Source organism: Coregonus clupeaformis, chromosome 23 (genome assembly GCF_020615455.1).
Source record: "Coregonus clupeaformis isolate EN_2021a chromosome 23, ASM2061545v1, whole genome shotgun sequence".
Taxonomy (NCBI): Eukaryota; Metazoa; Chordata; class Actinopteri; order Salmoniformes; family Salmonidae; genus Coregonus; species Coregonus clupeaformis.
In genome coordinates, this window is record NC_059214.1 from 41,443,236 (window position 1) to 41,461,543 (window position 18,308).

General features: G+C 44.6%; 1 protein-coding gene across 2 annotated transcripts; it reads right to left on the reverse strand.

The window, feature by feature from the left end:
* Positions 1 to 1,190: 1,190 nt before the first annotated feature.
* Positions 1,191 to 17,250, reverse strand: epsti1 (epithelial stromal interaction 1). 2 transcript variants are annotated; one of them, XM_041844588.1, is made up of 12 exons: positions 16,979 to 17,250; positions 15,475 to 15,533; positions 15,072 to 15,155; positions 14,889 to 14,962; positions 14,627 to 14,710; positions 11,241 to 11,314; positions 7,745 to 7,829; positions 5,538 to 5,621; positions 5,359 to 5,420; positions 4,871 to 5,076; positions 2,764 to 2,858; positions 1,900 to 1,986 (listed from the first exon to the last, which is right to left on the reverse strand). In XM_041844588.1, exons 1-11 carry the CDS (start codon positions 17,170 to 17,172, stop codon positions 2,767 to 2,769), a joined length of 1,098 nt encoding a protein of 365 aa, XP_041700522.1. In that variant the 5' UTR covers positions 17,173 to 17,250; the 3' UTR covers positions 1,900 to 1,986; positions 2,764 to 2,766. The 2 variants fall into 2 exon arrangements, with proteins under 2 accessions (XP_041700521.1, XP_041700522.1); XM_041844587.2 differs by lacking the exon at positions 2,764 to 2,858 and having other exon boundaries at positions 1,191 to 1,986; positions 16,979 to 17,249.
* Between the last annotated feature and the right edge of the window lie 1,058 nt (positions 17,251 to 18,308).

The following is an 18,308-nucleotide window of genomic DNA, read 5'->3' on the forward strand; positions in this document are numbered from 1 at the left end:
TTTGGATGATCCAGAAGAGGATTGGGAGAATGTCATATGGTCAGATGAAACCAAAATAGAACTTTTTGGTAAAAACTCAACTCATCGTGTTTGGAGGACAAAGAATGCTGAGTTGCATCCAAAGAACACCATACCTACTGTGAAGCATGGGGGGTGGAAACATCATGCTTTGGGGCTGTTTTTCTACAAAGGGACCAGGACGACTGATTCGGTAAAGGAAAGAATGAATGGGGCCATGTATCATGAGATTTTGAGTGAAAACCTCCTTCCATCAGCAAGGGCATTGAAGATGAAACGTGGCTGGGTCTTTCAGCATGACAATGATCCCAAACACACCGCCCGGGCAACGAAGGAGTGGCTTCGTAAGAAGCATTTCAAGGTCCTGGAGTGGCCTAGCCAGTCTCCAGATCTCAACCCCATAGAAAATCTTTGGAGGGAGTTGAAAGTCTGTGTTGCCCAGCGACAGCCCCAAAACATCACTGCTCTAGAGGAGATCTGCATGGAGGAATGGGCCAAAATACCAGCAACAGTGTGTGAAAACCTTGTGAAGACTTACAGAAAACATTTGACCTGTATCATTGCCAACAAAGGGTATATAACAAAGTATTGAGAAACTTTTGTTATTGACCAAATACTTATTTTCCACCATAATTTGCAAATAAATTCATTAAAAATACTACAATGTGATTTTCTGGAAAAAAAATCTCATTTTGTCTGTCATAGTTGACGTGTACCTATGATGAAAATTACAGGCCTCTCTCATCTTTTTAAGTGGAAGAACTTGCACAATTGGTGGCTGACTAAATACTTTTTTTCCCCACTGTATCTCAACCCGGCCCAGTTGAGCAATGGGAACAGGAAGATCTCCAGGTCATCGCTGAAGACTTTGTAGAGTCACATTTACCATAAGTACTTCCATTACGTCTGAGGGGGGTTTTGGTTGGCAGTAACACAACCCTGTGCCATGTGAAAGTACCACTCTGTTCTTTGTTTCTGATCATTTAAAAGAAGGGGATGACATCGCTATTGTCCGGTAAATAATGAATGGAAGTGGGGGTTTTAACCACCTTTGTGTCCTATTGTTACAAACACTGGCTTCTATGTTGTTCTATTTTTGGTCAACTGACAAAGACCTATTTGCAAGTACCCTTACAAAGTACAGCATCATAGAAAGACAAAGACAAAGCTTCTTCAACCATGCATAGTACCGTGTTGAACACCCATTTATTAAACACAGCCCTGGATAGCTGACCTAAACATTTGAAGAATACAAAGTGAAAAGTCAGACATCTCAGTGAAACCAGAGATCACACATATCATAAAGACCCAATCTATTATCTAATAGGACACACTAAGGGAGACGGTCTATTGTTGTCCATTCTTACAGATGAAAAACCCTTGTAATGGATAGCCAACATGTTATTGTGATTAGCCTTTATACAGAGAAACAGAAAACAGCATCTCTCCCTGGACAGATGTTTCCATAACAACACAATGAGCTTGTTAAAAGCCAAACGGATATAAAGATGCTGACTCATCCTAGTGACCTACAGCTCATTTGTAAAACACACATCATCCTAAATCAATGTCAAACACAATGGAGCAATACGAGTCATTTGTGTTGAAGAAATTAACTAGTTTCACACTATTATTATTAGTAAGATATTACGTTTCACAATACTATCATTACTTGATCTAATAGATATTATCAAGTTTCACAATATTATCATTATTACAGTATCAAGTTTCACAATTTTACTATTAGAGATGAAGATATGACGAAGATTCAGTACTAAAGGTTAATACACAAGGGTTGTCATTAGACTAACACACATGCCTGTTGGTAGTCTCTGCAGCACTAGATAAGTAAGTCATAGGCCTGTTGATAGTCTCCGTTACACTGAATGACGATGTCCTCCAGAAAGGGTCTCTCACAGAACGGGAAGCTATTCTGAAGCTTCATCACAACCCACTCAAAGTCTGGATCTACAGAGGAGAAACACAGAGTTCAGTGTTAAATTGTACATTTATGCATATGTATGATTTTTCCAGTCATATTAGGTAACAAAGAAAGCCTTTGTTGCAGTCTATTGACAAGCCTAGGAAAGCAAGACAACTGCTCTCATGGAGTTTTATACCACACACTGTGTATGATCCTTTAGTTCTGAATACAGATGCAGGATCTTAATTTGACCTAGGTTGTCACAGCAAAAGAATCATGCAGCAAAAGGATTTAAACGCTTTGTCCATAATGTTGCTTGATCAGTGGTTAGGCTATTAGCTAGCCAAAAGTAGGCTACATGAAAAGTGCAATATTGTTAATATAACCGTTTGTTAGTGTGGGTTTTCAGTGAATTTATGTAAATCACGAAGCTCATCTGCATTTCCTGCAGGAACATTTTCAGCAAAAAGAGCCTGATCAAATTAAGATCCTACATCTGTATCTAAATGGCGGGGTATGGAGACAGAGGTACCATATCCTGGCCTATCAAACCCTAAATGAAAGCTGTATATTTATTCTGCATACAGCAGGATCTGCGCAACAGATGGCATGGAATATAGACTTGACTTTAGATCACTTTATGAGTTACGAAACCTTCTGAAAACTTTGATTTTGGATGAATGTTCCTTGTAATGAGAAACGATGACAGACACAGAGCTCAGCCTCATCCAATCCCATGCATGCATATACACATACACACGCACGCAGGCCCACACGCATACACACACACACACACACTGTACACACACAGACAGGCTCACACATTAGGATGACAGTCCTAATGACCAAGCCCGTTCACTGCAGTCCCATGATGCTCTCTGCTGGGTCATCTGGTTCAGCCAGGAAGGACAGATGACTGAAGAAGAAGAAGAAGAAGAAGAAAGAGAGAGAGAGAGAGAGAGAGAGAGAGAGAGAGAGAGACAGAGAGAGAGAGAGAGAGAGACAGAGAGAGAGAGACAGAGAGAGAGAGACAGAGAGAGAGAGAGAGAGAGAGAGAGAGACAGAGAGAGAGAGAGAGAGAGAGAGAGAGAGAGAGAGAGAGAAAAAAAGAAAGAAGAAACACTGGTCTTCCACCACAGTCATTCTGATCCTCCAACTAACCACACTATACCAGGCCCTGGTCGGTCACACACACACACACACACACACACACACACACACACACACACACACACACACACACACACACACACACACACACACACACACACACACACACACACACACACACACACACACACACACACACACACACAGCAGGGCAGTGTGAGGAGCCTGGAGGGAGAGGGCATCAGCCAGCCAGGAGGAGATTAGGAGTGTTATGGTGATGAAGGACTAACATCCTCTTTACATCCTAATCACCACGGCCATTTAGCCAACGGAGGCTTTTCTCCAAAACTATTTCCAGTTGACATTACACCCTAATCAGGGTGGTTGCTGAACATGGCCATTTACAACAGCTATCGGATGCAAGTTGACGGGTGTATTCAGGACCAACCCACAATCCTGGCATCGAACCCACGACCCTGGCATCGAACCTCCAACCCTGGCATCGAACCCACAACCCTGGCATCAAACCTACAACCCTGCCATCGAACCTACAACCCTGGCATCCAACCCACAACACTTGCGTCCAACCCAAAATTCTGGCATCGAACCCACAACCCTGGCATCGAACCCACAACCCTATCATCAAACCCACAACCCCGGCATCGAACCCACAACCCTATCATCAAACCCACAACCCCGGCATGGAACCCACAGCCACAACCCTGACATCGAACCCACAACCCTGGCATCAAACCCACAACCCTGGCATTGCCAGCCCCATGCTCCAAACCACTGAGCCATCCAAGCCAGTTCACAGGCTGCTGCTGACTGGATAGAGAGGATGAATGGAGTTGGTTTGTCAGGGATGGTGGCTGAGATAGTGTGGCCAGGCAAAGCCAGCTCTGCACTGACAGGCAGAAAACTATGTGTACTGTGATGACAGCTGGGTTCGAACCCAGGTCTCCTGCTTAAGCCCACTGAGCAAAAGCCTAGGGGTTGCCTTGGGTAACTAATGCACGTTTTCATGGGTGCGATGTGACCGTGAGAGCAAAAGTATTTTGCAGATGTGATGACAAGTAGCAGTAGGTCCTGAACTGAACTGTTCCTGAACTGAACTGTGAAACCCAACAGAAGTAAGCTTAAGCATCAGATGCCATCAGCTACAGAAGCCCAAGAACGTGGGAAGGGAATCAAAGCGTACCTTTGTTATGAGGTAACTCTAGTCAACAGAACATCTGCTCCTGTGCTGCTGCTGCTGCTATGGGGGCTTTGGCTTTGGCTGCCGCCATTGATAGGTTCATTTAAAGGGTTTAGTCTTCTGCACAAACACACACACACAGAGACATGTCTGATTTGAAGACTGTATGCCTTGGCACCAGGTAAATGAAATCATTCCAGAAGGCAGCATCTGACTGTGTTCCAAGCCCTGACTACTGGAATGTCTCTGACACGTTGTTTCATCAATTCATTTGGAATTGTATTTACGCTACACTGTATTATTGCCTTTTTTGTAGATATGGGCAGTGGTCAAAGTGGCCCATGGCAGGTGAGTTGAGAGCCGTGAAGTGGCATGGGAAACTAAACCCCAAAACATCTAGCTTACGGACGTGAAATGGTTCGAGCACACACGCAAAGCAGCCAGCATGCCAGTCATTTAAGACTCTCTCTCTGACAGAATCACACTGAGGGGCTTTTCCTTTCTACTTGACAGCTTGGCAGACTGAATGGCAGAGAATTTCCCTCCCTTCCTGACACATTGTAATTAACGGTACCCAGTGTGCAAGTGTGTATGTGTACGTGCATCCGTGTGTGTCTTACTGGTCTCCTCTCGCCACTCTGAGGTGCTGTGTGCTGGGTCAGGCTCCGGGGATGTAAAGGTGTCTTGTGGTCTGGAGGTCTGGCTATGGGTCTGCCAGTCTCTTCTGTCCTCCTCCATAACCACAGGGGGGCGCTGTAGCTCCATCTGCCCCCCTGCAACCTCTGTGCCCCCACCCTGCAGTCGGTCCAGGAAAGCTGATCTCCCCCTGCCACCAGACATAGTCATTTGTGTGTTATAAAATGTCAGAATGTTTCTTTGGAATGTATTCAGTATTTCTATGCTAATGTTTGTAATGCTGCAAGCCACATCTCCTTACAGGGATAATAATATATTCTAAACTCTTAAAAAGAGATTAGCAATATCAATAGATTACAGGCCGTCCGGCCAATTACTGGAGCAAAATAAATAAGGGAACAATGTCTAAACAGATCCCTCGATATTCAAAAATGAAAGTTAGGTTTTAACATGGTTGTAAAAATGAGCACACCTTCTCAATTCTCTCCTCCTCTCCTCCTCCTGATCACTATCTTTCTCCTCCAAGACTTCACTCTGAGGGGAAGAACATGGATTAGTACTGCCCCGATAACTGAAGTGTAGTTTAATTCCTGCTTGGGCTACATATACCGATAACATTTGTTAGCAATGGTTGTATATTTGACAGGGTACCTTCATCCTCTGTTCCTTCTTCTTCAGCTGTAGAGCTGTATTCTCCTCCTCTTTCCTCTCTGCCCTGTATTCCTGGGCTCTGGCCTGCAGGAGAGGAACACAAGAAACAGGGTCTCAGGCCTCTGCTTAAACACAGGCAGGGAGGGAGAGAGAGAGAGTGTGAGAGAGATACAGTACATTGTTTTTCTGGAGTCAGGCTTTTTCTCTTTCTCTGTTCTCTATCCTCACACACACACACATGCACGCACACGCACGCACACTCCCCCACACAAACAGAGGATATAAGGAATATTAAATCGGCCTTAAGGAACCATCTCTGAAAGAACAACAAATTCCCCAGTACCACTGTAGAGACCACATCAACCACACTCTCTTCCCCCTCTCTCCCCCTTCTCCCCGTTGCTCTCCCCACTCCTGCTAGGCAGCTTTGATCGCTGGGTCTGTGACGTTGGTTTAGCTTGGAGGGATCCAGTACTGCAGTCTGGAGCATTGCCAGAGAGCCAGGTCAGTAGAGAGTAAAGCAGGATCACACAGACATCCTGACACTCCTTCACTACCATGTTCTCAGAGGAAACAAGCAGAAAATATATGAATAGAATGTAGGATCTCTATGGAAACTGGAGAGGCATACTGCTACACACATTACTCTGTGTATGTCTGTCTCCACAGGGATGACAGGTATTGTCATATGATGTTTCTATCCTTTTGGGTTCTCCTATAGTCACTGTCTGTCAGGGAGAGGAATCCCTCTCTCTTCCTGTCCTGTTTCCTCATCTTTGCCTACAGCTCTCTCTCCATCTCGCTCTCTCCCTCTCCTCACCCTCTCTCGCTCTATCCTCTCTCTCCCTCTCCTCACTCTCTCTCCTGACCTCTCGTCAGCCTCTCTCTCCCTCTCCTCTCCCTCTCTCTCTCTCCTCACCCTCTCTCTCACTCCTGGCACTGCTAATTCTCCCAATAATGTGAGAAATAAGGGAAAAGAGAGAAACTTGAACAACAATGAGAAAAGCCACACAAGAAAACATTTCCTCTGCCTGTCTATCTGTCTGTCCATCTGTCTGTCTTCCACAGGAGCTGTGTGTACGATTCGAATAAAGATGTCAGTTAACACAATACTGTCGTCAGTCGGTACATTATGAAACCCTTCCCTAACACACACATACTCAAACCCTGGGGCCCTTCCTTCCTGCACTTCCCTGTCTGCTGTCTGCAGCATCACCACAACACGACACCACTGAGACCAGGCTAGGGCTGAGATGAGACATCAACACTACTATTATTAGCACTACATACAAATAATAGTATATTACACACATTAAGCTATGATGGCTTGTGGTCTATCTCTCCTTCCTCACCAGGTAAATTGATTGGTTGTTCTGGAGCTGGTTGACATAGCGACCTGGATGACCTCTGTGATTGGCAGGTCTTCCTGCATCCTGGCCTCTCATTGGCTGACAGCCTGGCTTCCTTTCAGGTACTTTCACCAGAACTACGCAGGTTATTCCACCCTTGGTCTGTCTGCAGTGAACTCTCTCTCCCTCTCTCTCCCTGTCTCTATCCATCTCTCTGTACTTTCTGTGAACTCTGGGAAGTCCCTTGAACTCTGTGAGCCTCACCCCACCAACTCCCTTCCTCTAACCATCAACTTATGAGGAGAGAGGGGGGATAGAGAGAGAGAGCGAAAGAGAAGGAAAGTGAGGGTAACGAGGAGAGAGAGAGAGAGAGAGAGAGAGAGAGAGAGAGAGAGAGAGAAAGCGAGGGTAAAGAAAGAAAGACAGACAGAGAGTGAAAGACAGAAATGGCAAGACTTCTAGTGTGTATGTATTTACACTTACTCAAATCCAATCATACCCTCTAAAGCCCCACTGTGCCCTGGCTCTCTCTCACACACACACACACACACACACACACACACACACACACACACACACACACACACACACACACACACACACACACACGCACGCAGTGTCCACTAGCTCTGACCAGAGGACAATATTAGGGGGATGAGTCCTCTCCCCGGGCTGGGCTGGACCAACCTTTCTGGGGCTGAGTTTATCCCCACTCCACCCCAGTCGATGAGAGCTCCAGAGCAGAGCGTATTCAAAGACGGATCCATTGGTGTGAATTACCCCTGACCTCACAGCCACAGCTCTGAGAGTCCTGAACCCAGGGCCCTGTCTAGGATATACACACACACATAGTCCTACCCAGGGTGATGTGTGTGAGGCACTAGTCAATGCCACTGGAGCTGCATCTGACCTCTCCACCCTCTGAAGGAACTGCTCTGTCCTCCTGCAGATCACAAACACACACACACACACACACAGTTGTGAAATGGAGATGTGGTGTTGTAGTGTTAATGTTTTCTGCAGACACTCCTGATTCTCCCCACAGCAGGATGCTGTTTCACAGAGGAGTCACCTAGTCTGTTTGTCCTGGTCTGACTCTTACTGTTTCAGTACTCTGTCCTATCTGTCCTGTCCCCGTCTCAGTCCCATCTCTAGCCCCATCATCTGTAACCTCCTCTTCTCTCTCCACCCCTGACTCCAACATGCTCCCTCTGTCTGTCCGTCTGTCTGTCTCTACATGTTTGTATTGTTCCTTCCCTACAGTTCTCCTAATGTGTTGTTGTGTCATGTTTGTTGTTATTGGGCTGATGCCAGTGGTGTCAAACAGACATTTTCCTCCAGAGGGGTTGGAAAGTAGTCAGGGTTCCAATAACACAATAACTCTGTGGGGTGCTTGAGGGCTAAGGGTTTGGACCAGTGTTAATATTATTATGCTTTGGAGAAGAGATTCCTGCACATAACACTCTGTACACTCTGCAAATAAACATCCATTAAAGTGCAATGTTCCTGCATTCTACTTCAGTTTTTGACTCTCCTACACCTGTAATTATACTGTATGTTACTTTAGGTGAACAAAAGTGTTTACATGGTTCAAATCAAATCAAATCAAATTTGATTGGCCACATGCGCCGAATACAACAGGTGTAGACATTACAGTGAAATGCTTACTTACAGCCCTTAACCAACAATGCATTTATTTTTTAATAAAAAAAGTAAAATAAAACATCAACAAAAAAGTGTTGAGAAAAAAAGAGCAGAAGTAAAATAAAATAACAGTAGGTAGGCTATATATACAGGGGGTACCGGTGCAGAGTCAATGTGCGAGGGCACTGGCTAATTGAGGTAGTTGAAGTAATATGTACATGTGGGTAGAGTTAAAGTGACTATGCATAAATAATTAACAGAGTAGCAGCAGCGTAAAAAGATGGGGTGGGGGTGGGGGGGCAGTGCAACTAGTTTGGGTAGCCATGATTAGCTGTTCAGGAGTCTTATGGCTTGGGGGTAGAAGCTGTTGAGAAGTCTTTTGGACCTAGACTTGGCACTCCGGTACCGCTTGCCGTGCGGTAGCAGAGAGAACAGTCTATGACTAGGGTGGCTGGAGTCTTTGACAATTTTGAGAGCCTTCCTCTGACACCGCCTGGTATAGTGGTCCTGGATGGCAGGAAGCTTGGCCCCAGTGATGTACTGGGCCGTACGCACTATCCTCTGTAGTGCCTTGCGGTCGGAGGCTGAGCAGTTGCCATACCATGCGGTGATGCAACCAGTCAGGATGCTCTCGATGGTGCAGCTGTATAATTTGTTGAGGATCTGAGGACCCATGCCAAATCTTTTCAGTCTCCTGAGGGAGAATAGGCTTTGTCATGCCCTCTTCACGACTGTCTTGGTGTGTTTGGACCATGATAGTTTGTTGGTGATGTGGACACCAAGGAACTTGAAGCTCTCAACCTGTTCCACTACAGCCCCGTCGATGAGAATGGGGGCGTGCTCAGTCCTCTTTTTTTTCCTGTAGTCCACAATCATCTCCTTTGTCTTGGTCACGTTGAGGGAGAGGCACCACACGGCCAGGTCTCTGACCTCGTCCCTATAGGCTGTCTCATCGTTGTCGGTGATCAGGCCTACCACTGTTGTGTCGTCGGCAAACATAATGATGGTGTTGGAATCGTGCCTGGCCATGCAGTCATGGGTGAACAGGGAGTACAGGAGGGGACTGAGCACGCACCCCTGAGGGGCCCCCGTGTTGAGGATCAGTGTGGCAGATGTGTTGTTACCTACCCTTACCACCTGGGGGCGGCCCGTCAGGAAGTCCAGGATCCAGTTGCAGAGGGAGGTGTTTAGTCCCAGGATCCTTAGCTTAGTGATGAGCTTTGAAGGCACTATGGTGTTGAATGCTGAGCTGTAGTCAATGAATAGCATTCTCACGTAGGTGTTCCTCTTGTCCAGGTGGGAAAGGGCAGTGTGGAGTGTAATAGAGATTGCATCATCTGTGGATCTGTTGGGGCGGTATGCAAATTGGAGTGGGTCTAGGGTTTCTGGGATAATGGTGTTGATGTGAGCCATGACCAGCCTTTCAAAGCACATTCATGGCTACAGAAGTCAGTGCTACGGGTCGGTAGTCATTTAGACAGGTTATCTTAGTGTCCTTGGGCATTGGGACTATAGTGGTCTGCTTGAAACATGTTGATATTACAGACTCAGTCAGGGACATGTTGAAAATGTCCAGTGAAGACACTTGCCAGTTGGTCAGCACATGCTCGGAGTACACATCCTGGTAATCTATCTGGCCCTGCGGCCTTGTGAATGTTGACCTGCTTAAAAGTCTTACTCATATTGGCTACGGAGAGCGTGATCACATAGTCATCCGGAACAGCTGGTGCTCTCATGCATGCTTCAGTGTTGCTTGCCTCGAAGCGAGCATAGAAGTGGTTTAGCTCGTCTGGAAGTCTTGTGTCACTGGGCAGCTCGCGGCTGTGCTTCCCTTTGTAGTCTGTAATAGTTTTCAAGCCCTGCCACTTCCGACGAGCATCAGAGCCGGTGTAGTACGATTCAATCTTAGTCCTGTACTGACTCTTTGCCTGTTTGATGGTTCGTTGGAGGGTATAGCGGGATTTCTTATAAGCGTCCGGGTTAGAGTCCCGCTCCTTGAAAGCGGCAGCACTACCCTTTAGCTCAGTGCGGATGTTGCCTGTAATCCATGGCTTCTGGTTGGGGTATGTACGTACGGTCACTGTGGGGACGACGTCATCGATGCACTTATTGATGAAGCCAGTGACTGATGTGGTGTTCTCCTCAATGCTATCTGAAGAATCCCGGAACATGTTCCAGTCTGTGCTAGCAAAACAGTCCTGTAGCTTAGCATCTGCGTCATCTGACCACTTTTTTATTAACCGAGTCACTGGTGCTTCCTGCTTTAGTTTTTGCTTATAAGCAGGAATCAGGAGGATAGAGTTATGGTCAGATTTGCCAAATAATAATAATAATAATAATATGCCATTTAGCAGACGCTTTTATCCAAAGCGACTTACAGTCATGCGTGCATACATTTTTGTGTATGGGTGGTCCCGGGGATCGAACCCACTACCTTGGCGTTACAATCGCCGTGCTCTACCAGCTGAGCTACAGAGGACCACGGAGGGCGAGGGAGAGCTTTGTATGCGTCTCTGTGTGTGGAGTAAAGGTGGTCTAGAGTTTTTTTCCCTCTGGTTGCACATTTAATGATGGTAGAAATTAGGTAGAACAGTGATGCATGTGAGGGTAAATAGGGGCACACAGGTTAAGTGTGTGTCACACACACCCATCTCCTCTCCTCTGTCTGCTACAGATACACCTCCTTTATTCACAAGTTCAAAGTGCTGACCTGAGGTGGTCCTGTGCGAGAACTTCTCTCCTCCGCCTGTCCTCCTGTTCTCTCCTCTCTTCCAGTCTCTCAGCCTGTAACATAGTTAAAAACATCAGTGACTTGTTACTAATTAGTAGTGACTTGTCGTAACCATTCCCTCTCAGGTCACAACCAAGGACTAGGTTGTGGAGAGAAACTTGGTCAGCTTTATTAAGTGGGTCACAAGGCTTGAAGTGTTATTAGGGTCACAACTCTTTAAAGGTTCCGTAACCACTGCTCTAGTGTCCTTTATGAACCACTATTAAGACATCTCTGTCTGTATTAACCACTCAGAGAGGGCCAGCCAGACATGGACTCGAACATGTCTAACAGCTCTCTCTGCTGTAGCCTGTGGTTCCTGGAAACACCAACGCTCATCAATCAGTCAGGGAAATATTGTCTCCTTAATGATGGGTGTGGATATGTCTCTTTCTCTCTGTCTATTATGCTCTCTCTCTCTCTGTGAGAGAGAGCCAGGGCACAGTGGGGCTTTAGAGGGTATGATTGGATTTGAGTAAGTGTAAATACATACACACTAGAAGTCTTGCCATTTCTGTCTTTCACTCTCTGTCTGTCTGTCTTTCTTTCTTTACTCTCTCTCTCTCTCTCTCTCTCTCTCTCTCTCTCTCTCTCTCTCTCTCTCTCTCTCTCTCTCTCTCTCTCTCTCTCTCTCTCTCTCTCTCTCTCTCTCTCTCTCTCTCTCTCTCTCTCTCTCTCTCTCTCTCTCTCTCTCTCTCTCTCTCTCTCTCATTCAATCACCACATCTAGGATTTTTTTAGTGTGCCTGCCAGCTGTCTGCAGTGGCCTCTGTTGGAATTAAATGGTATTATAGAGAGAAACAATACCTTCTGTATACCTACAGTCAGTGGCGGCTCCTGAAAAAATTCTCAGGGGGGGCAATTTTTCTGATGATTTAGGTGACCTACACACATTTAAAAAAAGATATGTCCAGCAACAACATGAAGACAGTGGCAGCATATAAGTCAATACCAGAAGCATTTATTGACTGATCTCAAAAGTGTTGGCTTACCAGGGTTGGTGGAGCCCTCAGTTTCATCTTTGCCTCGCAAAGCTAACTCAAACACTCCGCAAAACTTCACACACTGGATTAGCCGGCTGAGGATGTGGCGGTTCTTGCTAATGTCGTAGTAAATATATTTGTTATAGTGAATATGGAATATGATATGTTGAGTAAAATGTTGTGCTAAGATCTATTTAGGTCAGGAGCTGGTTATAAGTTCTGTTCCTATCCAATAACAATGGACAAAAGGGTCCTATCTTGTCAGCCTTGTCAGCAGGTGGCCAAGGACAACACCCACGCCATAGGCCTCTCAGTTCTTCCAACTCACGAGTTCTTGCTCTGAGGACACACACACACACACACACAAACACACACACACACACATCATCACTGTTAAAACACACACACACACACACACACACACACACACACACACACACACATCATCACTGTTAAACACACACACACACACACACACAAAAATCCCCTCTCTTAGGCTGAACATTTGAAGACAGAGAACCCGACTCAGAGCCAATGCAACAGTGACAGTAGCCTGGAGGGGACCTCGCCCAACTCATCAGGACCAATCAGAAGATCAGAACTACTAGATTCAACCTACTTCATTTATTGCATAAAATGTCTCATGGATGCGCATCGCAATTGTAAAATGTCAACACAATTGGAGACACCACGTCATTTTTGGAGACATGTTATTGACAGTAAACTATTGTAGATGCGACTGCTAACTAAATAAAACATTTTAGCTGGCTAGCTAATCATCTTAGCTAAATGTGGGGCAAACAATTCAGTTATTTACCGTTAATTTGAGGGATTGGGGTGAAAGAAATCGAGTTACATAGTGATACTTTACGATATACTGTATTGACAATATCGCAATATTTTAGCGCTAGTTGGCTGTACCTGCACCAAAACACCATTATTGTTCCTTCATAGCTTGTTCTCAATCTTTTCACATTGGGAGCCAATTTGTTTTCAGCACTTTTATTTCCATGACTGATCAAAACTCGTTCTCATGGCTTTCTGATCCCTCTGCAACAGACATATGGTGCGCAATAAAATCACAGTATCGAATCGCAATACGTATAGAATCATGAGACTCGCAATGCTGATGCATATATCTTATCGTGAGGTTCCTGGCAATTCCCAGCCCAAGTTCATTTGCCACAACAAATCTCTTCGCTAGCAAACGCAATGTGTCTCCAGCAATGTTTACTTTTTTGACGTTCTATGGCATCTCCACTTTCCAAGCATATATGACCACATGTAATATTTTGGTAAGTGATGCAAATAGTGAACTATGTAGGGCCAGGATGTAAAATATATGTAGCTGCAGCAATTTCTCTTATCTGATATGGTAAGTAATGGGGCTTGATTTATAGCTCCCCTAAGAGTTTGACGAACGGGTCCGTGAACGCGATTGCAGATATCTTTACCTCTGAATAAACTGCCTTATATTATACAATTATCCACCTTGTCCAAAAGTCTCTACTTTTTCTCCGTTCTCCAGTAAACTTGTTTTATCAACAATAGTAAGGTTCAATGACACAGAAAGCAGTTCAATGTCGGGGTACAGTCGCTCTCTTACCAGGATCGCGGTCCGCTCTGACCAGGGTGAAGGTGGCCGGCTCCACCTCTCTGCCAGCAGCGTTTTCATTATTTAGTCCGTTCGTAGCGGGTATGTACACGATCAACAAGATCAGTCCAAAACCGAAGATCAGTCCAAAGCAGAATGTTTGCAGAATGTTTGTAAACTAAGTCTACAAATTAAAAACATAAAATAACGCCACACTGCAGGTCGCAACATAGACGCTGATAGCCGCCATTGTCTTAGTTACGTTCAACGTTACGTCACGTATGACGAAAGCGCGTAAGTGCATGCACACAGACACCCATAGAGAATGTATTGAAAGCTTTGAAATGTGAAAAAAATAGATTTTACATGACAGGCTATGAGAGACTTCTGGGCGATTTTCAACCTGACTGAAATCGCCCAAAAAACGGGCGGGGCCATTTGAAGCACGACTTTAGCCTGATTTGACATTTAGTGGCTGGCAGATCAGACGTGAACACTGATAACTGCTGTTGCCGTGATATAATTTTTTATAAATTTATAAAAAAAATATATAATTTTTTTATTTTTTTTATTTTTTATAATTGATTAGAAAAAAAATCCCTTCCTTTTCCCGTTTGGCAGTGCGTCGCCCATATCGCCCTATTGAACAAGCCGTCCCTGCCTACAGTACATAGTAACAATACAATGACGTCAATAGTAAGTAAGTGATTTACTTGTACAGTGCTAACACCCTCTCCATCCCTCTCTTACCTTCTCCCGCTGTTTAGCCTTCATCCTCTCATCCTCCTCTTCCTCAGCCTGTCTCCGTTGCTGGTCCAGCTCCTCTTTTCTCAGCTTCACACACACAACACAAGTAGACAACTTACTCATACCGTCTGTCAAGGGCTGTTTAGAAGGCATCATCAAGAAATTAGCAGAATGTGAGAGTTTTACATGCCAGGCACAAATTGGATGGAATACGGGCCATAATGTTATAAATAAGTCTTTATTGTAAAATGTAAAGATTGAGTACCTGTTTCTTCAGTTTAGAGTGTCGTAACTCCACCAGCTGCCTGTCTCTGGCCTCAGCCAGTGACACAGCACCACCTTACAGAGATACATGCATTAGAATATAATATGATTAATGTGTGTGTGTGTGTGTGTGTGTGTGTGTGTGTGTGTGTGTGTGTGTGTGTGTGTGTGTGTGTGTGTGTACCTAGCCTCTCTGGGGCCAGTTGGACAGGACCAGGTCTGTTTGCTTCCTTCCATCTCTGGAAGTCCTCCTCTTCTTTCTGAGCCACTGTGGGTTAAGGGAGAATGGTGACATGTTGGCATATTACATTCCAAGTATATTACAATATATAGTATATTACTAATATATACTATTACTGGAGGGAGGAGTAGAGGGGAAGGGGGGGGGGGGTAGAGGGATGGATGGAAAGAGGGATGGAGAGATATCATAACAATGCTATTGTAATGAAACAGGCAGGCAGTGCGCCTCGAAACTCTCAACCTTCTGGCCCGAAGTCCCACGGAAATCGACTGTGCCACAAAAGCGTGCTCAAGTGGCAGAGTCAATATCCAGGCTTATAAACCAGGGTCGCTACAACGAGACTTACTCCTCTGTAGTTTACTCCTTCTTGATTCAATGGGTGGTATCATGGTGAACCCATCTGAACTGTGAGACAGAGACAGAGACAGAGACAGAGAGAGAGAGAGAGAGAGAGAGAGAGAGAGAGAGAGAGAGAGAGAGAGAGAGAGAGAGAGAGAGAATGAGAGGATGTAAATAAAAATCTAATCAAATTGTATTTGTCACATGGCCCGAATACAACATGTGTAGTATTATGTAGTGGTCCTCTGTAGCTCAACTGTTAGAGCACGACGCTTGTAACGCCAAGGTAGTGGGTTCGATCCCCGGGACCACCCATACACAGAAATGTATGCACGCATGACTGTAAGTCGCTTTGGATAAAAGCGTCTGCTAAATGGCATATATATAAATAGTAGACCTTACCGTGAAATGCTTACTTACAAGCCCTTAACCAACAATGCAGATTTTTTTTTTAAGTAAGTAAGAAAATATTTGCTAGTATAGAGGTCATGGATGGCAGCAAACTTGTCCCCAGTGATCTACTGGGCCATCCTACGCACTACTCTCTGTAGCGCCTTGCGGTCGAAGCGGAGCAGTTGCCATACCAAGCGGTGATGCAACCAGTCAGAGAAATCGAGAGAAAGGGAAATGTAAATGCCTCCCCCTACTTATACATTTAATAACCCTCATAATCTTCTGTGCCAAGGGTTTTACCAGACAGAGGTGTGGTGCTAAAACTAATTCATGCACAAAACACACTATTATTGTGCACCCAAACAGAACACAAGCGTCTGTCCATGTGCGCATGCGTGTGTATAGACTAGTTTTACCAGCGATATTAGAGAAAGGAGGAGATAGGAATGAATGGCCAATGTTTAACGCCCCACCCAGCAGACTGTCGACCAATCACGTTCACGTTGTCATGCTGCGTCACACGGTTGCTAAATTAATCGTCACGCAATCCCTTCTCAAACTCAGGGTATGAGTCAATAAACCTGCCTATTTACAGAAAATATTTGTAATGTTGTACTTCTTGTTCACGAAATTCATGGTAATGTTAGGTTTTTAAACCATTCACTCCTTAAAGGAGAGCTCTCCTTGTCCCACAATCGCCCAAAATGCACCGCGCGGCCCATTGACGACGTACAGGCAACGTACTCAATAGGCATTAATAGGAATCCAATGGAGTTTCCCATCTCCTCAAAATAATCTCTGGTTTCTCTTCCGCTTCACAGGAATTAAGAGCATGAAACGAAACTTACTGTAGGCTAAACGTGAATATGACCTTACATAAATACTAAATTTAATACATTCTAAATTTGAATGACATTCCATACTTTTACATAATAGTACTTCCCAAACTTTTCCCAATCTTTCTTAAACTTGATGCAGAAGAGAACCTTCCATATCCGTATAGCCCGAATATCCCCTTGAAACATATGAAAACACATAGTCTAATAGAGATAAATATTATTGCCTACTACTCACTGTTGAGGCTGAGTTGGAGATAAATAGTATTGACTACTACTCACTGTTGAGGCTGAGTTGGATCCTGCTGTGTTTGTGGATCGGTGTTTGCGTTGACAGGTGCGTTAGCATTGGCATCAGGGTTGGAATCCCGGGGCTCTTGCCATGCATTATTTACAGACTGCCTATTTGTTCTCCGATTAGCTCCTGAATTGGTAGAATTGATTTTATTATTACTATAATATCCCTGGTCGTCCATGATGGCACCCTATATCCTATGGCTCCTGACACAGAACTGTCTGAGACGGCGGTAAATTGGAGAAGTCCCTACCCCCTGTGGCAGACACGCGTATTGGAGAGTTAACTCCCAGTATCAAATCAAACCTTATTTGTCACATGCGCCGAATACAACAGGACCTTACCGTGAAATGCTTACAAGCCCTTAACCAACAATGCAGTTCAAGAAAGAGTTAAGAAAATATTTACCAAATAAACTAAAGTAAAAAAGAATTAAAAAGTAACACAATAAAATAACAATAATGAGGCTATATACAGTGGGTACCTGTACCGAGTCAATGTGCTGGGGTACAGGTTAGTTAATGTGCGGGACAACAGTGCCTTCAGAAAGTATTCACAACCCTTGACTTTTCCAATTTTTGTTGTACAAAGTGGGATTTTTTTATGGATTTAATTGATATTTTTTGTCAATGATCTACACTAAATACTCTGTAATGTCAAAGTGTAAGAACAATTATAACATTTGTAAAACAAATCATGAAAAATAAAATACTAATATATCTTGATTAGATAAGTATTCCCTAAGTCAATACACGTTAGAATCACCTTTGGCAGCGATTACAGCTGTGAGCAGGGGCGGTGTGTTCAATAGGGCGATATGGGCGACGCACTGCCAAACGGGAAAAGGAAGGGATTTTTTTTCTAATCAATTATATCACGGCAACAGTAGTTATCAGTGTTGTAATCTAGACGTCTGATCTGCCACAGTGCCACTAAATGTCCAATCAGGCTAAAGTCGTGCTTCAAATGGCCCCCCCCCCCTTTTGGGGCGATTTCAGTCAGGTTGAAAATCGCCCAGAAGTCTGTCATAGACTCCCATGTAAAATCAATTTTTTTCAAATATCAGAGCTTTCAATACAATCTCTATGGGTTTCTGAGGGCTTGCACTTACGCGCTTTCGTCATACGTAACGTAACCATGAACGTAACTAAGAAAAGAGCGGGTAGCAGCGTCAATCAATTCACTATTACTGTCAAAATGGCTAGGCTTCAGTGCAACTCGATTGTGTCTTTGAAAGAAGTTCCTTTTTGTCGGCGAACAAATGAAGATAAATTGGCAACAAAACAATTAGGACCTCCCAGACCAAATTTAATAATT